Source organism: Melanerpes formicivorus, unplaced genomic scaffold (genome assembly GCF_026170545.1).
Source record: "Melanerpes formicivorus ecotype bairdi unplaced genomic scaffold, bMelFor1.0.p_v2 SCAF_3, whole genome shotgun sequence".
NCBI classification, from domain to species: domain Eukaryota; kingdom Metazoa; phylum Chordata; class Aves; order Piciformes; family Picidae; genus Melanerpes; species Melanerpes formicivorus.
Genome location: NW_027142355.1, coordinates 38212640 through 38236049, shown reverse-complemented (window position 1 = coordinate 38236049; position 23410 = coordinate 38212640). Strand labels below are relative to the sequence as shown.

The window sequence follows — 23410 nt, the reverse complement described above, 5'->3', positions numbered from 1 at the left end:
GAGACCAACCCCCTCCTGGCTACAACCACCTTTCAGGTAGTTGTAGAGGGCAATGAGGTCTCCCCTGAGCCTCCTCTTCTCCAGGCTAAACAATCCCAACCCCCTCAGCCTCTCCGCATAGGGCTGTGCTCAAGGCCTCTCCCCAGCCTTGTTGCCCTTCTCTGTAGCCCTGTACACACAGGGCTTATATACAACACCAAGGTCTTTTTCTCCTTCTCACAGTGCCCTGACAGTGAGTAACCTGGGGCAAGTAAGCAGGTGGAAGGGGAAACAGCCAGGACAGCTGACCCCAATAGATATTCCATACCATATGACACCATGCTCAGTAATAAAAGCTGCATGGGGTGGGGAATTTCCCAGGGTGGCAGCTGGCCAAGAACTGAGAGGGTGGGGTTTTTTGTTGTTTTGGTTTTTGTTTTGGTTGGTTTGTTTTTAAAAATGCATTAAACTGCCTTGAGCTCAAGCCTAAAGTTTTTGCACTTCTACCCTGCCAGTCCTCACCACTGTGGGTGAGAGGGCAAGCAGCTGTGCGGTGCTCAGCTGAGGTTAAACCACAACAGAGTTAAATAAAAGTATCTTTACTATTACAATGTTTACTCTGTGTGTAGGACTAAAAGCATTTAAAGGATTGACTTAATTTACAAACAGGTAAAGTTCTCCTTCAAAATTACCTACATCACTTCCTTGTTTCTACGAGGTCCTTCAAAAGGTCGAAAAGGCAAGCTCCCTGTTGCAGCATGGTAGAAGGTCACCCCTATGCTCCACAGATCAACTGTGGCTCCATACTTTTTCTGATGCTCCTTCCTCAAAACTGCTCGTTCATACATATCAGGATGCTAAAGAGAAACAAAGAGGAAATAAAAAGAAGTTAGATCACTTCATGAACAATATAAAGAACACAATCACAAACTACTGTTTCACAGCAAGGTAATTTGTAATTCTAAACTTTCAGCTCTTTACTCAAAAAGTAAAGTTAGCTTGTATCACAGAATTTGCTTCAGTTACTCTGACAGAGTATCCAAAGCATTCCTAGGTAGCAGAGCTGCTTTGGTTAAAAGGTGTGCAAAAAGGACTTTAAAATGTAGCTAAACTTTGACTGTTAGAATAAAACATCACTAGAAAGTCAGTATTCCTCTGGATGATTTTGAAACAACTGAAAGCAAACTGGATAAAAGACCCATAGCAGAGGAGAGTATCAGTTACCATACTGCATATGGAAAACATGGCAGGAAGAAATTATGCCTAAGATGCTTGTGTACTGATTGTGAATCACAGAATGCTAGCAGTTGGAAGGGACCTGCAGAGGTCACCACATCCAACCACCCAGCCTGTGTCCCTTTAGTTAACTAAGATATCAAGTGAATCTCAACTACACCTAACATCATCCAATAGCTAAAACACAAACTCAAAAATACCTGGAGATATAGAGGCAGTGATATTCGTAACTAAAACACTGTTGTTCCTCCTTTCCCAAAAGGCAAGAGGGAAAGTTAGGCTTGGAAATTATTTCAAGGCTACTGTGCTGAGATCATCATAGTATCATAGTATCAGTCAGGGTTGGAAGGGACCACAAGGATCATCTAGTTCCAACCCCCCTGCCATGAGCAGGGACACCCCACACTAGATCAGCCTGGCCAGAGCCTCATCCAGCCTGGGCTTAAACACCTCCAGGAACAGCGCCCCAACCACCTCCCTGGACAACCCATTCCAGGGATTCACCACTCTCATGGGGAAGAACTTCCTCCACACATCCAGCCTGAATCTCCCCACCTCCAGCTTCATTCCATTCCCCCTAGTCCTATCACTACCTGAGATCCTGACAAGTCCCTCCCCAGCCTTCCTGTAGGCCCCCTTCAGATACTGGAAGGCCACAATGAGGTCACCTCGGAGCCTTCTCTTCTCCAGACTGAACAGCCCCAACTCCTTCAGTCTGTCCTCACAGGAGAGGTGCTCCAGCCCTCTGATCATCCTTGTGGTCCTTCTCTGGACACTTTCCAGCACCTCCACATCCCTCTTGTAACAGGGGCTCCAGAACTGGACACAGTACTCCAGGTGGGGTCTCACCAGGGCTGAGTAGAGGGGGAGGATCACCTCCCTTGACCTGCTGGCCACACTTCTCCTGATGCAGCCCAGGAGCTGATTGGCTTTGCGGGCTGCAAGTGCACACTGAGAGCTCACGTTGAGCTTCTTGTCCACCAGCACCCCCAAGTCTCTCTCCTCAGGGCTGCTTTCCAGCCAGTCACTGCCCAGCCTGGATTTGTGCCTGGGATTGCCTCGACCCAGAAGCAGGACCCTGCACTTGCTCTTGTTGAAGCTCATGAGGCTGGCTTGTGCCCACCTCTCCAGCCTGTCAAGGTCCCTCTGGATGGCCTCCCTTCCCTCCAGCGTGTCTGCTGCACCACACAGCTTGGTGTCATCAGCAAACTTGCTGAGGGTGCACTCAATGCCACTGTCATGACTGGCATGACTCAAGGTGAGAAAGGTGTCAAGTTACAAAATCAGTTATAACACAAAGTTTTAAATACTAATTCCCAGCAGTCTGCCCTCCACCTATTCAACTCTCATCACAAAGGACCCTGGGCTTCAAACAGTTCTTCAACAGAAAGCAAAATCATATAGGCTTACCAAATACTCTTCTGTGCCATAGAGGGAAACAAATTGTTCATCATCTTCCAGCTCCCTTGCAGCACCAAAGTCTGTGAGCTTGTAAACAGACTGACCATCTTCACCTATAACACGCATTATGTTGCCTGGTTTGATGTCACGGTGCACTATGCCGTTCTCCCGGAGATGATTCATCCCAGCCACTTCAATCACAACAACAGAATACTGAATTCAGGTATACATCTTGACACAGACTGCAAAAGCACTGAACTGCAACTGAGGCTAGGGGGACACATGCATTTACTTTCCAATGGGGAAATGGGGATGAGGAGGAATACCCAATTAGGAAAAAAGAGCAGGAGCAAAGCATATTCTAAGCATTTTTGCCTTTTTTCCCCTGTTTGTTTGTTTCAACCAGCTTAGTTACAGTATTTCTTGCTCCAGGCAACATCTTTCCCCTAAAATAATGGAGGAAAAGTTTATAGCAAGCAGAAACAGGTGCATGTCATTACTTTTCTTATTTACTTTTCTGAAACTAATGATCACTAGGAATCAGTCCAACACCTGACAATCTTTAAACAAACAATTACAGCACTGTCTTAAACAGAAATGGCTTCCTAATGCAGCTATCTAGACCAATACAGGCATAAATGAAAGATGGGGATCCACATGACCATTTTGATTTGTTCAATTAGCTGATGGCCATTCAAACTCCCCATCCCTTGCTGTTTCAAGACCAACAAAACAAGTGTTTGTTTTGGTCGACAGATGAGACCACAGAGCAAAGTCCACATACCCACATCTCTCAGCACAATTAAGAACTCTGACTCTGGCAAACCAAAGGCGTTGGATGGCTCCTCCAGAACTGTATATAAACTCCCACATGGACAAAATTCCATAACTAGGACTTTGTGTCTAGTTGTTGTCTAGGGAAAAAAAAAACATGAAAAAAGGTTAATTTTTGACTACAGTGAAAACAATGTCAGAAATGGTATGTAACTACAGGATCTCACCTCAAAGGAGGAACAAAATCTGCAGCCAGATCATAAATCCCATTCTGGTGAGCTTCCTCAGAAAAAGCACAGGTGAAATTGTGCATTGCTTCACATATTCTGACTTGGAAATGGTGGGGAAAATTAAGAAAGCCTCTAGCTCTAGGCACTTAGATGGCTGAGAGCAGTACTGACAGGCAGACAAATGAGAAACTCAAAGAAGAGCAGAGGGCAACAACTGTCATTCTCTCTTCCTTACTGATCTCAGCCTCTGGGTCATTCCAACTGATTAGTCTCAGCATCACTATTGAAATTCATACTAACAAAGTTCTACATGTCCTATGCCATTCTTTTAGTTGGTGGTGGTGCAAAAGCATAAAATTGTCAGGATTATTGAACCACCTCCCACCATCAATATGTATTAAATATTCATACATTTATCACAGGATCACAGTATCACTAAGGTTGGAAGAGACCTCGAGGATCATCGAGTCCAACCTATCAACACAGACCTCATGACTAGACCATGGCACCAAGTGCCACGTCCAATCCCCTCTTGAACGCCTCCAGGGACGGTGACTCCACCACCTCCCTGGGCAGCACATTCCAATGATGAATGACTCTCTCAGTGAAGAACTTCCTCCTCACCTCAAGTCTAAACCTCCCCTGGCACAGCTTGAGACTGTGTCCTCTTGTTCTGGTGCTGGTTGCCTAGGAAAAGAGACCAACCCCTTCCTGGCTACAACCACCTTTCAGGTAGTTGTAGAAGGCAATGAGGTCACCCCTGAGCCTCCTCTTCTCCAGGCTAAACAATCCCAGCTCCCTCAGCCTCTCCTCACAGGGCTGTGCTCAAGGCCTCTCCCCAGCCTTGTTGCCCTTCTCTGGACACGTTCAAGTGTCTCAATGTCCTTCTTAAACTGAGGGGCCCAGAACTGGACACAGGATTCAAGATGTGGCCTAACCAAAGCAGAGTCCAGGGGCACAATGACTTGCCTGCTCCTGCTGGCCACACTATTCCTAATGCAGGCCAGGATGCCATTTAGATATCTTACAAATCCTAATTCAAGATAAAAGCTTAGGACTGAAGAATCATAACCTGTGCCTGAACACTGAAAGCAAGCATATTCTTTCAACAATAACAAAAAGAAAGAGAACAAAAAAATGGTGGTGGTTAGGTCAGAATATTTATATCATCATGTAAGTAAGGGGTTTGGAGCACAAGCCCCATGAGGAGAGGCTGAGGGAGCTGGGGGTGCTTAGCCTGGAGAAGAGGAGACTCAGGGGAGACCTTATTGCTCTCTACAACTACCTGAAGGGAGGCTGTAGCCAGGTGGGGGTTGGCCTTTTCTCCCAGGCAGCCAGCACCACAACAAGAGGACACAGTCTCAAGCTGCACCAGGGGAGGTTTAGGCTGGATGTTAGGAAAAAGTTCTTCATAGAAAGAGAGATTGGCCATTAAAATGGGCTGCCCAGGGAGGTGATGGAGTCACCATCACTGGAGGTGTTTAAGAGACTGGAAGAGGCACTTGGTGCCATGGTTTAGTTGATTAGATGGTGTTGCGTGATGGGTTGGACTTGATGATCTCGAAGGTCTTTTCCAACCTGGTCTGGTCTATTCTATTCTACCATTCTTTAAAAGTTTAGTTAAAATCTAGTTTAAAAAACAGTTAAGGATGAAGCAAAAAAAGACAGTGTGGTTAGTGCCATGCATCACAACTATGATTCATTACCTCTTCTTCAATGGCAAACAATTTGACAATATTCTTATGATTTAGCTTCTTCAGCACTTCAAACTCGCGCATCTGAACATCCACAGGACGAAGGAAACTGATGCTGTTAAATACTTTGACAGCATACAAGTCCCCAGTTTTCTGTTTGAAAGAAAGAAACAACCAATCAAACAGCAGCATAAGACTGCAAAGGTACACACACCTACTGTCCAAGCATTCTGAGAGCTTCTGTTGTGGACACAAACACACCCAGATTAGAAATAGTTCAAAACAGTATTTTGTGGAAACTAAGGTTCTACTAAAAAAGAAGAAACTGTGTATATATTGGTTTAGTTTAATACAGACTAGAAGCAAACAAACTAGCAAAAAACTCAACATTAAACCCACAAAATTTAAGTACTTTCATTAAAACAGAATGGTTAGGAAAGGCTACACATTTAAGAATGACCCATAAAGTTGTTTTTCAGCAAGAGTTAAGCCACTTGCTGAAAATCTCTATGAGACACACATACTCCTGTTGACAACCTTGGCTCACTTAAGAGACAACTTTTAGAAGCTGAATGTTGCTCTTCCTTTATTGTCCTTCTTATCCTAATAAAGCAGTATTTTGGTTTTTTCAAAGAAGGCAGTGTGGAGCACCATATACCACTTGTGCAAAGTCCTGAAGCAATTCAAACTCACACAATAAGCAACAGGAGCACAGCCATGAGCTTAATCTGAGAGTTAAGTTCTCCTAGTGGAACGAAGCCCCAACACGCTCAGGCGCCCACAGCACCAGCTGAGAGCACAACTCCTGTCCCTCTTAGGGTGAAGGGTCTCCCTGTGCCCATCCTAAAAATAAGCTTAGATTAGCAGCGTTGTGTGCAACAGATTCTTTCTAAGGACAAAGCCTTTCTGTGGTTAGGTTAGGCTAGGTGTGTTGTACAGCACTTGTACCTGCACTACTGGTGCCCAGGTAAAAGTTGTCAGGTCATGAGCTCAGACTATAGAAATAATAGAAATAGAATAAACCAGGTTGGAAGAGACCTTCAAGATCATCGTGTCCAACCCATCAACCATTCCAACCCACCTAAACAACTAACCCATGGCACCAAGCACCCCATTAAGTCTCCTCCTGAACACCTCCAATGATGGTGACTCCACCACCTCCCCAGGCAGCCCATTCCAATGGGCAATCACTCTCTCTGTATAGAACTTCTTCCTAACCTCCAGCCTGAACCTCCCCTGGTGCAGCCTGAGACTGTGTCCTCTTGCTCTGGTGCTGGTTGCCTGGGAGAAGAGACCAACATCTGCCTGTCTACAACCTCCCTTCAGGTAGTTGTAGAGAGCAATAAGGTCACCCCTGAGTCTCCTCCTCTCCAGGCTAAGCAGCCCCAGCTCCCTCAGCCTCTCCTCACGGGGCTTGTGTTCCAAACCCTTCACCAACTTCGTTGCCCTTCTCTGGACTCATTCCAGCAAGTCAACATCCTGAGAGGTGCTACCACAAAACCATAAGCTTTTGAAGGGAATCACTCTATGCTGAAATTCACTTACCCAGGAAAGCATATTAACTGCCAAATTAATGCTTAGAGTTGTTTCATGGTCAAATGTGGAACACAGAAAACACTGCAGCCTATATGTAACTTCCTACTGATTTCACCCAGGCTGTCATTACATTACAAGGGAACAGTACTCTCACAGCCAGGCTATTTATTTGATTTTGTGAGACATACTGTGAGGAAGAGAATGACCTCTGCAAGTAAGGGTCATTTTAGCCCTTCACTCAGGTTGTAGCATACACATCACTGTATCATTTACATGGCAAAACTGATCAAAGGTGGACTATATTGTTCTGGTTACTCAAGGCATGTCACCAAGAAGATGGTGTAGCCATGCAGAAAGCATTGACTTACAGACAAACAGCCACTTCCTCCCATACAGTAGGTTAAGAATAGTTCACTTATGGTACAAAATCCTAAAAGTCACTGCAAAAAAGAAGTTTTAAAAGAAGAGGGGAAAACTAAGAAGAGAGAATTTAACAAAGGAAACCAGCACACCGTGTAGTAAAAACTGGCAAGATTTTTTTTGGGGGGTTCTATTTAAATTCTTAAGCAAAGAGGATTTTTTTTTCCCCCCTAAAACAAAATGAATAAAGGCATGAACAGTGAGCTAATGTTTTATAAGGACAAAGGACAAACAATACAACATTAAAAACAAATACCCAGAAATAACTGCACAGAACTCCGATTCAGTGGATGTTTAAAAACACAAAACTAAGAATGAATAGTTGCAAAGACATATTTGCTCTAGGCTTACATCTTGAAGTCAATATTTTACTTTGTTTCATTTCATAACACTGTTCACCTATGAAAACATTTCAGTTTCACATGTTAGTCAGATTAGTTCAATCCTCACAAACCTTATGTCGTCCTCGGAAAACGTTTGCAGTAGCTCCCTGTCCTAGAATGTCTGACAACAGCCAGAGGTAATTTGAAGTGCTCTGCATCTTTGCTCTTCGATTGGACAGTTTTCTCTTCCACCTTAAAAACAAAAGGTGAAGTATGTTGCATTTAGCAAAACACACAATTATTTTTATTGGAAGGTCAAAAAGCCACAGCCAACCACAACTTCAAACACATTACAGTATCACAGTATAACTAAGGTTAACTCTGGGCAGCCTGTTCCTGTGCTCTGTCACCCTCACTGTAAAGAAGTTTCCCCTCATGTTGAGGTGAAACCTATGTTCGAGTTTGTATCCATTGTTCCTTGTTTTATTACTGTGCACCACCAAAAAGAGATCACAGTATCACTAAGGTTGGAAGAGACCTCAAGGATCATCGAGTCCAACCTATCACCACAGACCTCACGACTAGACCATGGCACCAAGTGCCACATCCAATCCCCTCTTGAATGCCTCCAGGAACCACCAAGGAGAGGAAGAAGTGAAGCAAAGAAACAAAACCAAGCTCAATAAATCTAATACTGCAGGCACATCTCTCTATGTACAAAAAAAAGGCTATTTTTACAGGAGCTACATAAAAGTCACAATTAAGACAAATATTTTCAGCTGCTTGCTAGAACCACCAAATACTACTGAAAGAAGTCAAGGGATGTTTCTCTTCTTTCTAAAATTCCACATCTGGTACATCACATCCTTTCAAGACAGACAGCCTGGCTTCCTTAACTGTAAACTGTCAGACTTTCCCCCTTGCCCAGGTAGCAGGAACTGTAGGTGAGTAACTTCACTTTTTTGCTTTAATTAAAGCACTGATTTTGCCATTAAATCTAACAAAAGGCTCCAAGATCAAAGAGACTCCTGCATCTAGAGAATCTTAAGAGCAAAATGGCCACTGGAACAGGGAAGAGTCCTTCAGCAACAGCCTTTTCCCTCACAGCCTGTCAGGGGACCCTACACATGGCTGTGTTAATTTACAGGAAGCTCACTGATACTGAAAAGAACCAAAATATGCTTTTCCTGTAACTACTGGAAGAAGAGGTATGAGAGAATTTCCTGTGCATGTTTATTACAAGAAGGTGGCTGGTACTTTTTGAGAGCTCCCTGGTGCACAAGATGACACCACCAGAGGCCTCACTGTGCACTCCAGGAGAGCAAGGAAGCTGCACACCAGTCACTGCAGCACTGTTCTGCCATCCCACTCCAGCAACCAGCTGAAGCACTCGCTTTTGCACCCATGCCACACTGCCAAGAGACAGAAATTTTCTCTTGACTTTGAACACAGTCCTCTATGCACAGAAACTCTGAATTTAGCTCTTCTCTCATGTAAGATGTAGAGTTTCTTGCAAAGCTGGCCCAAAACACTCAGGCAATGACATGTAGCATACAGAATGCAACGCAAAGACCTGACATTAAATTAATTCATAGTCATGCAACAAAACCATCTTTAAAGTCTTGATACATTTCTTAATGCCCAGAGAAGGAAAGAAAGGTTTTGTATCAAATATGAAACAAACCTCTCAATACCACACCCTAAACCATTATCATTTTCAGTTAACTCCAACCAGACAATTTGCAGCAGTGGAATAAGGTAACTTCTCCCAGCTGGCAATTGTGACAGACGCCAAACAGCTACCTATGACACAGTCACAGAAGGTAAGGAAGAGGTATGCAAAGAAAGAATGTATGGCCCATTCTGTAGGCCATCTATAAAATCTCTAAGTTAAACTTCCTCATAGTTAAACTTCCTCTAAGTTACAATTCCCCATAAATAAAGCCCTGCTTACAAGAAGCCAGCTGGCACGTTACCAGTAAACATGCATTTTGTCATTTATTCCAAAGCAACAGTCATCAGACTCACACCCAGATGCAGAAAGCTAACAAATCCTTTCTAAGCTGACAGAAAGGGTGCAGAAGTACCAAGCAAACACAAGGTTTCTCCACTGCCTATTCAACTATTTAAAAACCCAGCAGCCTATTACAGACTGAACTACATCGCCCAGAGTGATAAAAACGAGGCAGATAACGTACGAGATCAGCGCTCTTCTTTTCCCCTCTTTCTAATTCAATTTGCATGAAGGTTAATGGGTGAAAACGAAAGGAAAAGTCTGCCACAGATAAGCTTAAATATTATCCAGAGCATTAAAAAGAAAAAATAATGCCCAGCAAGCCATTAAAGCATTTTCAAAGTGTAGTTTTTTTCACTTATACTGCAGATACCACTATGCCAGCATTAATCCCAGGGTACGTACCCAGTGCCAAACCAAAGTCAGCGCCGCAATATTATCTCTTTCTGGTCAAAACATTCTTTTTGTAATAACAAAGTCGACAGTCTTTGTTTCAGAGTCTTCACTTCTAAGGCATAAAGTCTCATCCAGCTTTTATTTTAACCTTCAACCATCAATATTTTGGTTCAGTAACTTAAATAAGCTGTTAGACCACCTTTATTACCTTTCCTTTCTTAGACTGATTTGGAACTAATCTTTGCTATGCATTCAGCACATCAAGTTTTCTTCTCGTATCTTCCACTATCTTCCTAAATCAATTAACTATCTAGCATTCAAAACCCCAACTGATTTGTATCCCTAACTGCACAATTTGTCCTGTCACCAGACTTAATGCTGAACTTTCTACTTCTTCATCTCACTTGTGGCCATGAAGTCTGACAGTAGAGAAGTCTTAAGTTAGTATCATAGTATCAGTCAGGGTTGGAAGGGACCACAAGGATCATCTAGTTCCAACCCCCCTGCCATGGGCAGGGACACCCCACACTAGATCAGCCTGGCCAGAGCCTCAGCCAGCCTGGGCTTAAACACCTCCAGGGACGGGGCCCCAACCAGCTCCTCATATGCATCTAAAGGTGTCCTGGCTGCCAGCAGTTTCACTTACTGTCCCCCATGACTCAACAGTATTTCAGGGCTCTGGGAGCTGCTTTTTTGTTTTGTTTGTTTTAAGTATTTTTCTGCTTCTGGTGATACTTCTATTTCTTTATTTGTCAGCAGGGGGTACTGCACTAGAAAAAGAATGCACTGCTAATGTGATATTTGATTTTCTTTAAACTCCCAGTGCTTTGCAGCAGGAGCACTGACTGCCTCCAGTTCATAGGAAGAAGTTTGCTGCTTCCTCAGGCACTCGGGTACGCAAAGTAGGTACTTCCCCTGCTAACAGCTGCAACTGGAAAGTCCACCAGTCAAGTAGGGGCAGACAATGAAAATGTGAATGCTCCATCTACGGGCAAGATCCTATATTCCCCCAAAGCCAACAGACAAGATGATGAGGTAACGTTACGTTAGCACCGCACAGTTTGGTAACAAAGTTTTATACTTTCCTATAGGTTCTCTCTCAATGCCTAGAAAAGAAGTTTCTCCCCCTGAAGCTCCTGCTTCTTACCTCTGATTCCTTCACCTAACCTCTTTGTGGGAGTTTCCATTCCAGCAGCTGAGCTACTGAAATACCTTCCCTCAGGCCACAAGGTGCTGCCTGAACCCGTAAGAAGCAGCAGACACTCTCAAAGGCCCGCAAAACAATATTCCAGCCTGGCTCCGGTGCTGCTCATCTGCCCTGCTCTCAGCCGGGGAGATGACTTGGCCTCTGCCGGGGATGGCAGCTCTTGGGAAGGTATGGAGGGCCACAGGCTCACCTCAGACCCTCAGCCACCCACATGGGGTACTGAGGGCACAGTGCCGGAGCTCATCTCCACAACAGGACATCCTTCCCGAGACGCAAGTTTAGTAAGTTCTACAACAGCGAAAGCGAGAACGCTACCTGAGGAAAGCTTTGTATGAGCCACCGGCAAACACAGGGCTTGCCTGGCGCTTTGGTTGCGTTGTTGGTTTTTTTTTCCTTTCCAATTACAAAAGTAATTTTGACGGGCTGCATCAGCTGCGACCTGCCGACATTCGGGGGGACAGCAGTCATCGACAGCGGGGCAAGGACCGAGCCCCGGCCAGCCACGTCGCCGAGGCCGCAGGTCGGCCACTGCCTCGCCCTCCCCGGGCGGCGGCCGCTCCGCAGGGCGACCTGCGCAGCCGGGCCCGCTGCTGCCTCAGGGGCACGCCGGCAGCGGCGGCAACGCTGCTCAGGAGTCTGCAGCTGCCAGAAAGGCCCTGCCACGGCCCCGGGAAACCCATACAACCACTCCCCGGCGGCGGCGCAGAGGTCGCCGCTACCCCTCGCCGCGACGGCCGCAGCAAGGGACAGGGGCTTCCTACGCGCCGCCGCCCGCCTCAGCTCGACGCGGCCGCCCCCCACCCTGCCCTGCCCTGCCCTGCCCACCGGCCCCAGCCCCACGCACCGAGCCGCCTCTCGCCCTGCCTGCCCAGCGCCCCGGCTGCTTCCGGCTTCCTGCAGCGGCGCTGGGGAGGCGGGGCGGCAGAAGCACCGCCTCGGCGCCCGGCGCCTCCCGGCCGATGCCAGCCCTTCTCCCCCCAGAGGCGGCCGGCGTGCTGGCGGTGCGGGGTGACGGGGGTCGGATACCGGGGACCGGCAGAGGGGAGCAGCTGCCGCCGCCGTCCACTCTGTGAGGGGATGAAGGAACGGCGGCGGCCCCCGAGGCGAGGGAACCGTGAAACAGTCATCTGGGAAACGTCGAAAGTGGAAATAGTATGTTCCCCCCCAAAAAAAATGGTCGCTCTGTCTCTTTTAGCTGGCAAGATGTCCACCGTGAGCTCACGCCGGTTTTGGCGAGGATTTCTGCGGTGGTTTTATGTTGTGCTGCGTAACCACAGCGGTGAGGTCGGTCCACACTCCCCTCTCGGGGCAGGGCTGCCGGGATGTGCCCGGTGACCATTAACACCGACCCTTAGCTGTGCGACCCTCACCTCCATTTCAAGGAATTTACAGGGAGTGGGGAAACATCCCGGATTTTCTGTCACCCTTTGAAAACCCCCACGAAGTCGTGGTATTTTTTTCTTGCTTTAAAACATGCAAGTGAAAAATAATTGTATATGATGATCATTTTTTTTATGTCTGTCCAGTAGTGTTGCAGTTCCCATGAAGGGCCTGTACAGCTTACACAGGGAATATTACTGGTAACAATAGTTGATGCATAACTCCCCGGGGGTGTTTAAGAGCAGGCTGGATGAGGCTCTGGCCAGCCTGATCTAGTGTGGGGTGTCCCTGCCCATGGCAGGGGGGTTGGAACTAGATGATTCTTGTGGTCCCTTCCAGCCCTGAATGATACTATGATAACTTAAAACAGAACTATAGAGTCAAAATAATAAAACCAAATGTTTGATTGTTTATTTCCCCCAGACTTCTTTTATTGATCCTTTGCATTTCCCATTTGGAATTGACAGCTCCTCAAATTCTAAGTAACTGACACACAAAACCTTACAGGCTTTGCTTATTATCTTCCCTTTCTGACACAGAGGTCCAGACCTTGGTTGCTCTCTCGTTAAAGGGTACCAAAGCTTCTTCCAACATTCTGCTTTACATAGTTCATGCTGTTCATAACAGCCCAGTATTTGCTGGCATCTGAACTTTATTTTGGTGTACTTCTGCATTATGGAGGGAATAGCTCTCTGCCATCTTTGCATTCTGCCCTTTCACCTTTACAAATGCTGCAGTGCTGCCCTTTTTTTTTTGCCACTCTCTCCTCTATACCTAAGTTTGCAAACTACATTTCCCCCCACCCCCCACCATCAGGTGGATGATACACCAGATCATTCATACGGATTTTAGCAAAGTCCTTCTCAATGAGGAAAATGCCAGTGAACTTTTCTCTGTATTTGAATCATAAAAACATCAAATGGCTTAAGTTGGAAGGGACCTTACAGCTCATCTACTCCAACCTGTACACCATGGGCACTACACTCCACTACACTCAGCTGCTCAAGGCCTCATCCAACCTGGCCTTGAACACCCCCAGGGAGGAGACATCCACAACCTCCCCAGACAGCCTATTCCAGAGTCTCACCACCCTCATATTTAAGAATGTATACTTGCTTCTACTTCTGAGTAAATCCAAGCTGTCAGCTCCCTATAGAAAAGAATAAACCAGGTTGGAAGAGACCTTCAAGATCATCGCATCCAACCTATCATCCAACACCACCCAACCAACTAACCCATGGCACCAAGCACCCTGTCAAGTCTCCTCCTGAACACCTCCAGTGATGGTGACTCCACCACCTCCCCAGGCAGCACATTCCAATGGGCAATCACTCTCTGTGTAAAACTTCCTCCTGACCTCCAGCCTGAACCTCCCCTGGTGCAGCCTGAGACTGTGTCCTCTTGTTCTGGTACTGGCTGCCCGGGAGAAGAGACCAACCTCTGCCTGTCTACAACCTCCCTTCAGGTAGTTGTAGAGAGCAATAAGGTCACCCCTGAGTCTCCTCCTCTCCAGGCTAAGCAGCCCCAGCTCCCTCAGCCTCTCCTCATGGGGCTCTCCTATCTTGATGCTTTCTGGAAGTGGCTGTTTTAAATAAGTCAGATTGAGGCCGGATAGTCTCTGGTTCAACCACTTGCTTAATGCAGGGCCAGTGCTGACATCAGACCAGGTTCCTCAGGACTTTGGAACTGAGATACTCCAGGTTTTAAGAGAACTTTGGGAGAGTCACTGACCTCAGTCACAGCAGTTACCAGTCCATGTGCTTTCCCCAGCTCTCAAATCAACAACAATGATTCATATGGTTCACATTATTCAAACTGTCCATTTTTTTTTGGGGGGGGGGGGGGGGGGGAAGGAACATATTCACTGATCCTTGTGAGAGGAGGACCCACTCTAACCCTTACACGTTTCACAGTATGAATCACAGGAAAATATCCCAGGCACAAATACAGGCTGGGCAGTAACTGGTTGGAAAGCAGCCCTGAGGAGAGAGACTTGGGGGTGCTGGTGGACAAAAAGCTCAACATGAGCTCTCAGTGTGCACTTGCAGCCCACAAAGCCAATCAGATCCTGGGCTGCATCAGGAGAAGTGTGGCCAGCAGGTCGAGGGAGGTGATCCTCCCCCTCTACTCAGCTCTGGTGAGACCCCACCTGGAGTACTGCCTCCAGTTCTGGAGCCCCTATTACAAGAGGGATGTGGAGGTGCTGGAAGGTGTCCAGAGAAGGGCCAGGAGGATGATCAGAGGACTGGAGCACCTCTCCTGTGAGGACAGACTGAAGGAGTTGGGGCTGTTCAGTCTGCAGAAGAGAAGGCTCCGAGGTGACCTAATTGTGGCCTTCCAGTACCTGAAGGGGGCCTACAGGAAGGCTGGGGAGGGACTTCTCAGGATCTCAGGTAGTGATAGGACTAGGGGGAATGGAATGAAGCTGGAGGCCGGGAGATGCAGGCTGGATGTGAGGAGGAGGTTCTTCCCCATGAGAGTGGTGAAGCCCTGGAATGGGTTGTCCAGGGAGGTGGTTGAGGCCCCGTCCCTGGAGGTGTTTAAGCCCAGGCTGGATGGGGCTCTGGCCAGCCTGATCTAGTGTGGGGTGTCCCTGCCCATGGCAGGGGGGTTGGAACTAGATTATCCTTGTGGTCCCTTCCAACCCTGACTGATACTATGATACTATTACATTGACTGTAAGAATAAGAAAAATAGGCAGCAAAATGGAAAGTTTCACTCTAGAAATCTCTGCTTTGCTGCAGCCTTTAAAGATTCAACCAAGACACTTAACATTTCACTGGATAAAAATGCATTTATTTTTTTAATTAAAAAAAAAAAAAAAAGGTAGAAGCAGATGCTACTCTTCAATGAAATCATTTATTAAACCAATCTGTTTTATAGGAGGTATATATATATATATATATATATATTTATCATTAAGACAACCTCAATGAAATTACTATCTACAAGAATGACTTTGATTTGTTTTATTTTCATGTCACCGGTACAGGAGCAAATGGATTTTGTGTCTGGGGAAAACATTTTCCTTGGTATCAAAAATGTACACATTTGAATTGAGATTGCTGTGGTCTGAAGGGGGGGGGGGGGTTTACATTTCATTTCAAAAATAAGTGTCCTTTCATTGCCATACTTGTTATAGCATATGCTTAAATCATTCTATACATGAAAGTATTATGCAGGTATACAGATAGCTTTTCATGTTGTCACATACCCTCATGTTTGAGAAAAAAAGGTGATGGGGTTGCATTTACCTTTGTTTTTTTTTTTTTTGCAAAAGGCTAAAATATGTACTGATGAGTGAGCACAAAGCAACATTTCCTAACAACAAAACCAGTTTGAATGGCACAAGAGTTAGCAGGTTTATAAATTAATAACCAGAGCTCTGGATTACGGAAACGGGAGCGTGAGATTCCAGTACTTCCCTCAGGGCTTCGCTCTCTGGAAGAATACCTGTTAGAAATTAATAAAAACCCATTTTATTTAGAATAAACCTTTATTTAGAATAAACCAAACCAGCTTGGAAGAGACCTTCAAGATCATCACGTCCAACCCATCAACCAATCCAACCCACCCAAACAACTAACCCATGGCACCAAGCATCCCATCAAGTCTCCTCCTGAACAACTCCAATGACAGCGACTCCACCACCTCCCCGGGCAGCCCATTCCAATGGGCAATCACTCTTTCTTTTAAGACCAAGGAAACAGCAGAGATGGAATGGTTGAGGTGCTAGCTTGTTAATAACCAATATGTTAGAGGAGTAAATGAGTTTTATCATAGTAAGGTCAAGGATGTGACTTGGGCTATTCAACTACACTCACTGTCAACAACGAAACATTCTCACAGTATCACACAGTATCACAGTATAACTGAGGTCGGAAGAGACCTCGAGGATCATCGAATCCAACCTATCAACACAGACCTCATGACACAGTATCTAAACCATGGCACCAAGTGCCATCTCTAATCCCCTCTTGAACACCTCCAGGGACAGTGACTCCACCACCTCCCTGGGCAGCACATTCCAATGATGAATCACTCTCTCAGTGAAGAACTTCCTCCTCACCTCGAGTCTAAACCTCCCCTGGCACAGCTTGAGACTGTGTCCCCTTGTTCTGGTGCTGGTTGCCTGGGAGAAGAGACCAACCCCTTCCCGGCTACAACCACCTTTCAGGCAGCTGTAGAGGGCAATGAGGTCACCCCTGAGCCTCCTCTTCTCCAGGCTAAACAATCCCAGCTCCCTCAGCCTCTCCTCACAGGGCTGTGCTCAAGGCCTCTCCCCAGCCTTGTTGCCCTTCTCTGGACACATTCAAGTGTTTTGATGTCCTTCTTAAACTGAGGGGCCCAGAACTGGACACAGGACTCAAGGTGCGGCCTAACCAAAGCAGAGTCCAGGGGCACAATGACTTCCCTGCTCCTGCTGGCCACACTATTCCTAATGCAGGCCAGGATGCCATTGGCCCTCTTGGCCACCTGGGCACACTGCACACTGACACATTTTCCACAACTGCAGCCTCATGTGTGGTTGTTTTTTTTGCAATTTCAGCTATTAAACATAAGTCACAAGAATATCACAGATGGGAAGGTGCTTAGGATAAGCAGAAACTCTACGGATTTAGCTTTGTTGTTTGCTTGCTCTTTCCAAACAACTGCTTTTACTGCTTAGAGATCCCCTCTAGCTAAAAACTATTCAGTAATTTAGCATTTCAGTCTTACTTCAGGCCACTACCAAGACTGAATTGTAGGACACAATTCAAATGGAATTAAAAGCTACTTGAAGAAGAAATGTCCAAATGTCTTTTTTTTACCTTTAAGTAATTTTTAAAGACTTTAGCATCAGGCTGCTGAAGTGCTTGACAGAACTCCTGTAAGAGAGCATAAAGAAATGGTAAGTAACTAAATGAAGCAACAAGACAAGCTGAGATAGAATAAACCATTTATTTAGAATAAACCAAACCAGGTTGGAAGAGACCTTCAAGATCATCGTGTCCAACCCATCAACCAATCCAACCCACCCAAACAGCTAACCCATGGCACCAAGCACCCCATCAAGTCTCCTCCTGAACACCTCCAGTGATGGTGACTCCACCACCTCCCCAGGCAGCCCATTCCAATGGGCAATCACTCTCTCTGTGAAGAATTTCTTCCTAACATCCAGCCTAAACCTCCCCTGGCTCAGCCTGAGACTGTGTCCTCTTGTTCTGGTGCTGGCTGCCTGGAAGAAGAGACCATCATCTGCCTGTCTACAACCTCCCTTCAGGTAGTTATAGAGAGTGATAAGGTCACCCCTGAGTCTCCTCTTCTCCAGGCTAAGCAATCCCAGTTTCCTCAGTCTCTCCTCATAGGGCTTGTGTTCCAAACCCCTCACCAACTTCGTTGCCCTTCTCTGGACTCGTTCCATTGATACTAGTTTGCATTTTCCCTAACATACAACCAAAGAAAAGAATGTTCTAGATAAGCTTGTAATAGGCAGTGACAGGGCCAAATACATTCTATAGTGAAAAGAACTGCATTTTCAAATACAGGAGATTAGCATCAACTTTTAGATGAGTAGAAATAAACAGGGCTGTCTGTGAGGACTACAATCAAGGAGATTATAAACCCTCACAACCTTTTATTATAAACCTTTTGAGGTAACTTGATGACTTTGAAATGAATACTTGAGACAAACTTAACTGACTCTAGACTGCAGCCAAGCATGTCTGCCACTTGAAAAAGTTATCAGAAAACACTGGGGCACCAGCAACAGTTAATACCTGATAATTATATATATATGTATTCAATGCCACTTTAAAGATCAACAGTTTAAGTCTTATAATGAGTGTAATTGTCTCCCAATGCAGCAAACCTGATTACTATAGTATCCAAATTAGTTGGAATTAAAATTAAGCTGTCACTTTTCATCTAAATTCCTTCATGGCTACGCTTACCACATGGCTGGGGATGCTTAATGTTGAGAGAATGGGGAGGTGTAAAGTTTCATTGCTGAGAATTCTTTCATTACTCCCAAATCAGTACACAATTCCACCCCACTGAACATGGTACATAGTTTTTTGACAGTAGAAGCAATTATGTGGCTTAAATTTCTGTCCTGTTGAACACAGCCTTTATCATAACACTTTCTACACATTCAACATTCTTCATTTTACTTTTAAGTTATTACTCCAAGTTTTCTGCTACTTCTTCCTCAAGTTAAACTTTGAGTTGAAGTAGGAATATGACTTAGTACTATCCTGTTTGTTTTTTCCCCCTCCAAGGTATTCTTCCCTCAGTTTTACTCTGTATGCTAAATTAATGCTGTTCTGATATGCAGGATCAGAGTAAGTTTTACTGAGGAATGGTAGGAGGTTACCTTTGTCAGCATTCATTTATGTTCCTATTTAACACATATGATTAAGAGTTGTCCCAATGTTCTTCTAGGAATTCCTACCTGAATTATCTCAGGAGCTACTTGCAAAGAAGGCAAATACTCTTGCTGAAGATACTGAATGCACTCAGGACCCTAAAGAAAAGCAGTACACAATTTGGTCAAGCATATTTTTGCACCAATGGTAAGTCACAGCCCCATATTACATAGCAGAGTCTAACAACAGGCGCTCTACAACTGTTTTACAGAGTAGTTATGCATATCAAGTGCCAGATGAATCATAGAATGGTCTGGAACCTCCAAAGGTCATCTAGTCCAGCTCCCTCTCTCTGCAGTAAGCAGGGACAGCCTCAATTAGATCAGGTTGCCCAGAACCCTCTCGAGCCTCACTTTGAGTATTTCCAGGGATGGGGCCCCAACCACCTCCCTGGGCAACCTGTTCCAATGTTCCATCACCCTCACAGAAAAGAGCCTGTTCCTGATACCCCATCTAAATCTGCTCTTCTCTAGTTTGAAGCCATTGCCACTCATTCTATCACTGCAGGCCTTTGTAAGCAGTCTCACCCCATCCTTCTTGTAGCCCCCTTCAGGTACTGGAAGGCTGCTATTAGGTCTCCCTTGAGGCTTCTTTTCCAGGCTGAACAACCCCACCTTCCTCAGCCTGTCTTTGTAGCAAAGGTGCTCCAACACCCTGGTCATTTTTGTGGCCCTCCTCTGGACCTACTCAGGTCCGTGTCCTTCCTATACTGAGGGCTCCAGAGCTGGACACAGTACTCCAGGTGAGGTCTCACCAGAGCAAAATGTCAGAATCACCTCTCTGGATCTGCTGGCAATGTATCTTTTGATGCAGCCCAGGATGTGATTTGCCTTCTGGGCTGCAAGCACACACTGCTCGCCTTATTCTGAACTATTAGCAAATAAAAGCTTTCTCAAACTTGACATTAAAGGATGCTACTGTAATTTGATATGTTTTGCAACACAGCAAAAGAATGCATTGAAAATTGCACTGAAATAAGAATGACACTAAATCACTCAGTTTGTGATGTGCCAGCTGTAAAAATCAGTCAAAAAAGGCGGCAGCCCTCATTTCATTATCTTAGATACAAAAGAGAAGTAGTGAATAGAAATTTGGCAATGAATATCTGCTAACTGCTTTACCATACTACCACCATTGTAGAATTCAGCAGCCAAGTACCCCAAACACAGTGTTAGTCTACTTAGAACATTGAACATTTAATGTGTGGTCAGTTGGAACAGTAATGAAATGGAACTTTCAACTTTGAAAGAAGCAGACAAAGGGGGGGTGGTGGTGTCTCTTTTGGTTAACACATTAGTTTGTTTTATCTGCATTTATCAGATGCCTCTCATAACAACAGGGATTACTGTACACTGGCAGCATACAAACACAACCCAATACATCTACCAGGGGAAAGTAAATCATGTAAGTTACTCTAGAACTAAAACATAGTACACAGTTCACATGTAGGGCAAAAAGATTTCAGATAGTTTTCCTGTACCAATGGTGTTAAAAGAAGAAGTATTTGTAATAGGAAGCTATTTAATTTACTAAAGCTTGTTCCTTTTTTCCACAAAAGGAATGAAGAGAGAATCATACTCAGAACCTCTCAACAATTAAAACACCATCTCTTCTGTTCTAGTTTATACATACTTACACTTTTTGTGTAGTTGCTAGCTTTTTTGTCTAATGTAAGTAAAAGTCACCAGCCAGTCAAATGGTGTAACAGGAAGCAGTAACACAAACAGTGTCACACTCCATTAAAAGAGGAAATTATAGATGCTAGTGTTTTGTTCACTAGGCAATACAAAATTCATGGTTTTCTGTAAGGACTTTTCAATCTAGTCTTTGACACATCACAAGATACACTACAGAGTAGTTCTGTGAAAGCTAAAGGTATCTCTAATTGCTCTTTTATGTCAGCTTAAGCACTCCACTGGAAAGTGAAAGCATGCCAATTAAACACAGTAACAATCAAGTGAGCAGATTCCTCTCCAGGATGAAGGGTCAATAGTTTGCAGTATTTGTCAAGAGGTGGAATTACTAACTCCTCTATCCCTGAACAGCATTATAAGCAATCTATAATTTTTATTTAAGGGTAGAATAGTAAATTCACCTTACTTAAGTAATTTTTAGAAACTGATCAAAGCACTAGGAGAAAAAAACAACCTGGAAGAGCCATTCTGTGCAAAGTATAATGAAACTTACCCTTTTGAGATGAATTGTCTTTAATGTCACTGCACATTCTGACAATGCCTGCAATGTAATACACAGTATTACTGTTGGATTAGTCTATTGGTTAAGTACCTAAAGCCAAATAACTCAATAAGGCCCAAACCAAGGACTAGTACACACCATTATTCTCTTAATTTCCTCCTCTCACGATGGTAACTGAGTCTCAACCTCCCAGGTTTTGTTCCACTCTAACCAGAAAACTTTTAGAATAGAACAGAATAAACCAGGTTGGAAGAGACCTGCAAGATCATCGTGTCCAACCTAAACAACTAAACCATGGCACCAAGCACCCCATCAAGTCTCCTCCTGAACACCTCCAATGATGGTGACTCCACCACCTCCCCAGATATCCCATTCCAATGGGCAATCACTCTTTCTGTATAGAACTTCTTCCTAACATCCAGCCTGAACCTCCCCTGGTGCAGCCTGAGACTGTGTCCTCTTGTTCTGGCACTGGCTGCCTGGGAAAAGAGACCAATATCTGCCTGTCTACAACCTCCCTTCAGGTAGTTGTAGAGAGCAATAAGGTCACCCCTGAGTCTCCTCTTCTCCACAGCTGAACCCAAAATGAACTGAAGAACAGCCACCAGTGTCTCTTCACTTTTACTCAACATTAGTTTAATAAGTAACAGAGGTTAATGTTGCAATATTGTGATCTACAACTCTCTAGCTTTTGAGCACATGAACGACAGACTACAGCACCACCACAATCAGTAATTAACCACTGAGGTACCTCAATAGAAAACATCAAGGGATTTCATTTTGGGGAGAATGACCTTTAATACTACATGGCCACTGGAGGTTTTTGATGACCTTGAATGTGCCCCACAAGAATGAAAGCAAAAAAGAAGACAAAACATCCATAATACACACCAGGACTGTCTGGGCATCTGCCAAGTCAAACGTTTGCTTCAAAGGTGCTAAGAAACACGCAGGAACAATGTGCTTGTAGACAAAGTCTGCAAAACCTACTGGTCCATCTTTACCTCCTGGGAAGAAAAAGAACATTCCATGTTCTATTATTGCTTCACTGTTAGAAGCAGCTGCAAAGGAATTCCAGAAAGACTGCCTTACCCCAAAGCTCCACCAACTTAGAAAGGATAATAAAACAAGTCTTCTGCGCAATAGGATCTGGGTAATCCACTGCTCCTTGAATGACAGTGAACAACACACGCTCCACGTTCTCTGCACCTTAAAACACATTAAAATGAGTTTGTCACTTCAACTTGCAGCCTAAAATGCTTCTGCATTCTGTCATTGTTTTATATAAATACTGACCTGGGAGACATGCTTCAACTTCAAAAATGCTCTTTTTTGCACAAATCTCAAACATTTTTGGGAAGTCTCCCCTACGATGCAAGATAACTCTGGTTTAGGTTATGATTGTTGTGCCTTGGGTTGGGTTTTGTTGGGTTTGGTTTTTTCTCTGTGTGTTTTCTTGTTTGTTTTTTTAAAATCTGGAGATGTTAATAGCTCTTCACAAAGGTGAGGGTCACACTTTGACCTGCTTACAAATACAACTTTTCTTCTCTCTACCCAAACCTGGCAGAGTTCATTAAAACTCAGTGCCACAGAAGCAGTTCCTTTATCTTCCACTATACAGAAAGTTATTAGAATAAACCTTTATTTAGAATAACCTTTATTTAGAATAAACCAAACCAGGTTGGAAGAGACCTTCAACATCATCATGTCCAACCCATCAACCAATCCAACCCACCTAAACAACTAACCCATGGCACCAAGCACCCCATCAAGTCTCCTCCTGAACACCTCCAATGACAGCGACTCCACCACCTCCCCAAGCAGCCCATTCCAATGGGCAATCACTCTCTCTGTATAGAACTAGTTCCTAATATCCAACCTGAACTTCCCCTGGTGCAGCCTGAGACTGTGTCCTCTTGTTCTGGTACTGGGTGCCTGGGAGAAGAGACCAACATCTGCCTGTCTACAACCTCCCTTCAGGTAGTTGTAGAGAGTGATAAGGTCACCCCTGAGTCTCTTCGTCTCCAGGCTGAGCAACCCCAGCTCCCTCAGTCTTTCCTCATTAGTTCACTTAAAATTTCTGTGATTATCTATGATTCCTTAAAAACCTTCTTGTCCCATTACAACCACCAAGTGCCTCTTTCAAGAAAGCCCTCACTGCTTCTTAACACTACTGCTTTGCTTACACAAAGCTACTGCCATCAGTTTAGGAAGGGG

General features: G+C 44.8%; 2 protein-coding genes across 3 annotated transcripts in view; both read right to left on the bottom strand.

Moving 5' to 3' along the window:
• Positions 1–12096, bottom strand: part of TBK1 (TANK binding kinase 1) — a 40426-nt gene extending 28330 nt beyond the window's left edge. The window contains exons 1-6 of one of the 2 annotated variants that reach the window (XM_068170489.1): positions 12055–12096; positions 7725–7845; positions 5327–5467; positions 3401–3530; positions 2626–2807; positions 676–836 (exon numbers count right to left, since the gene is read on the bottom strand). In XM_068170489.1, the coding sequence (XP_068026590.1) occupies positions 676–836; positions 2626–2807; positions 3401–3530; positions 5327–5467; positions 7725–7811 (701 nt within the window). In that variant the 5' untranslated portion in view covers positions 7812–7845; positions 12055–12096. Of the gene's footprint in view, positions 1–675; positions 837–2625; positions 2808–3400; positions 3531–5326; positions 5468–7724; positions 7846–10012; positions 10372–12054 lie in introns of those variants that run through there. The other variant, XM_068170490.1, reaches the window with a different exon arrangement.
• A 3749-nt stretch (positions 12097–15845) lies between these two features.
• The window catches only part of XPOT (exportin for tRNA), a 39697-nt gene continuing 32132 nt past the window's right edge, over positions 15846–23410 (bottom strand). The window contains exons 21-26 of the mRNA XM_068170482.1: positions 22286–22402; positions 22085–22200; positions 21185–21232; positions 19024–19095; positions 17402–17458; positions 15846–16043 (exon numbers count right to left, since the gene is read on the bottom strand). Of these exons, the coding sequence (XP_068026583.1) occupies positions 16017–16043; positions 17402–17458; positions 19024–19095; positions 21185–21232; positions 22085–22200; positions 22286–22402 (437 nt within the window). The 3' untranslated portion in view covers positions 15846–16016. The remainder of the gene's footprint in view (positions 16044–17401; positions 17459–19023; positions 19096–21184; positions 21233–22084; positions 22201–22285; positions 22403–23410) is intronic.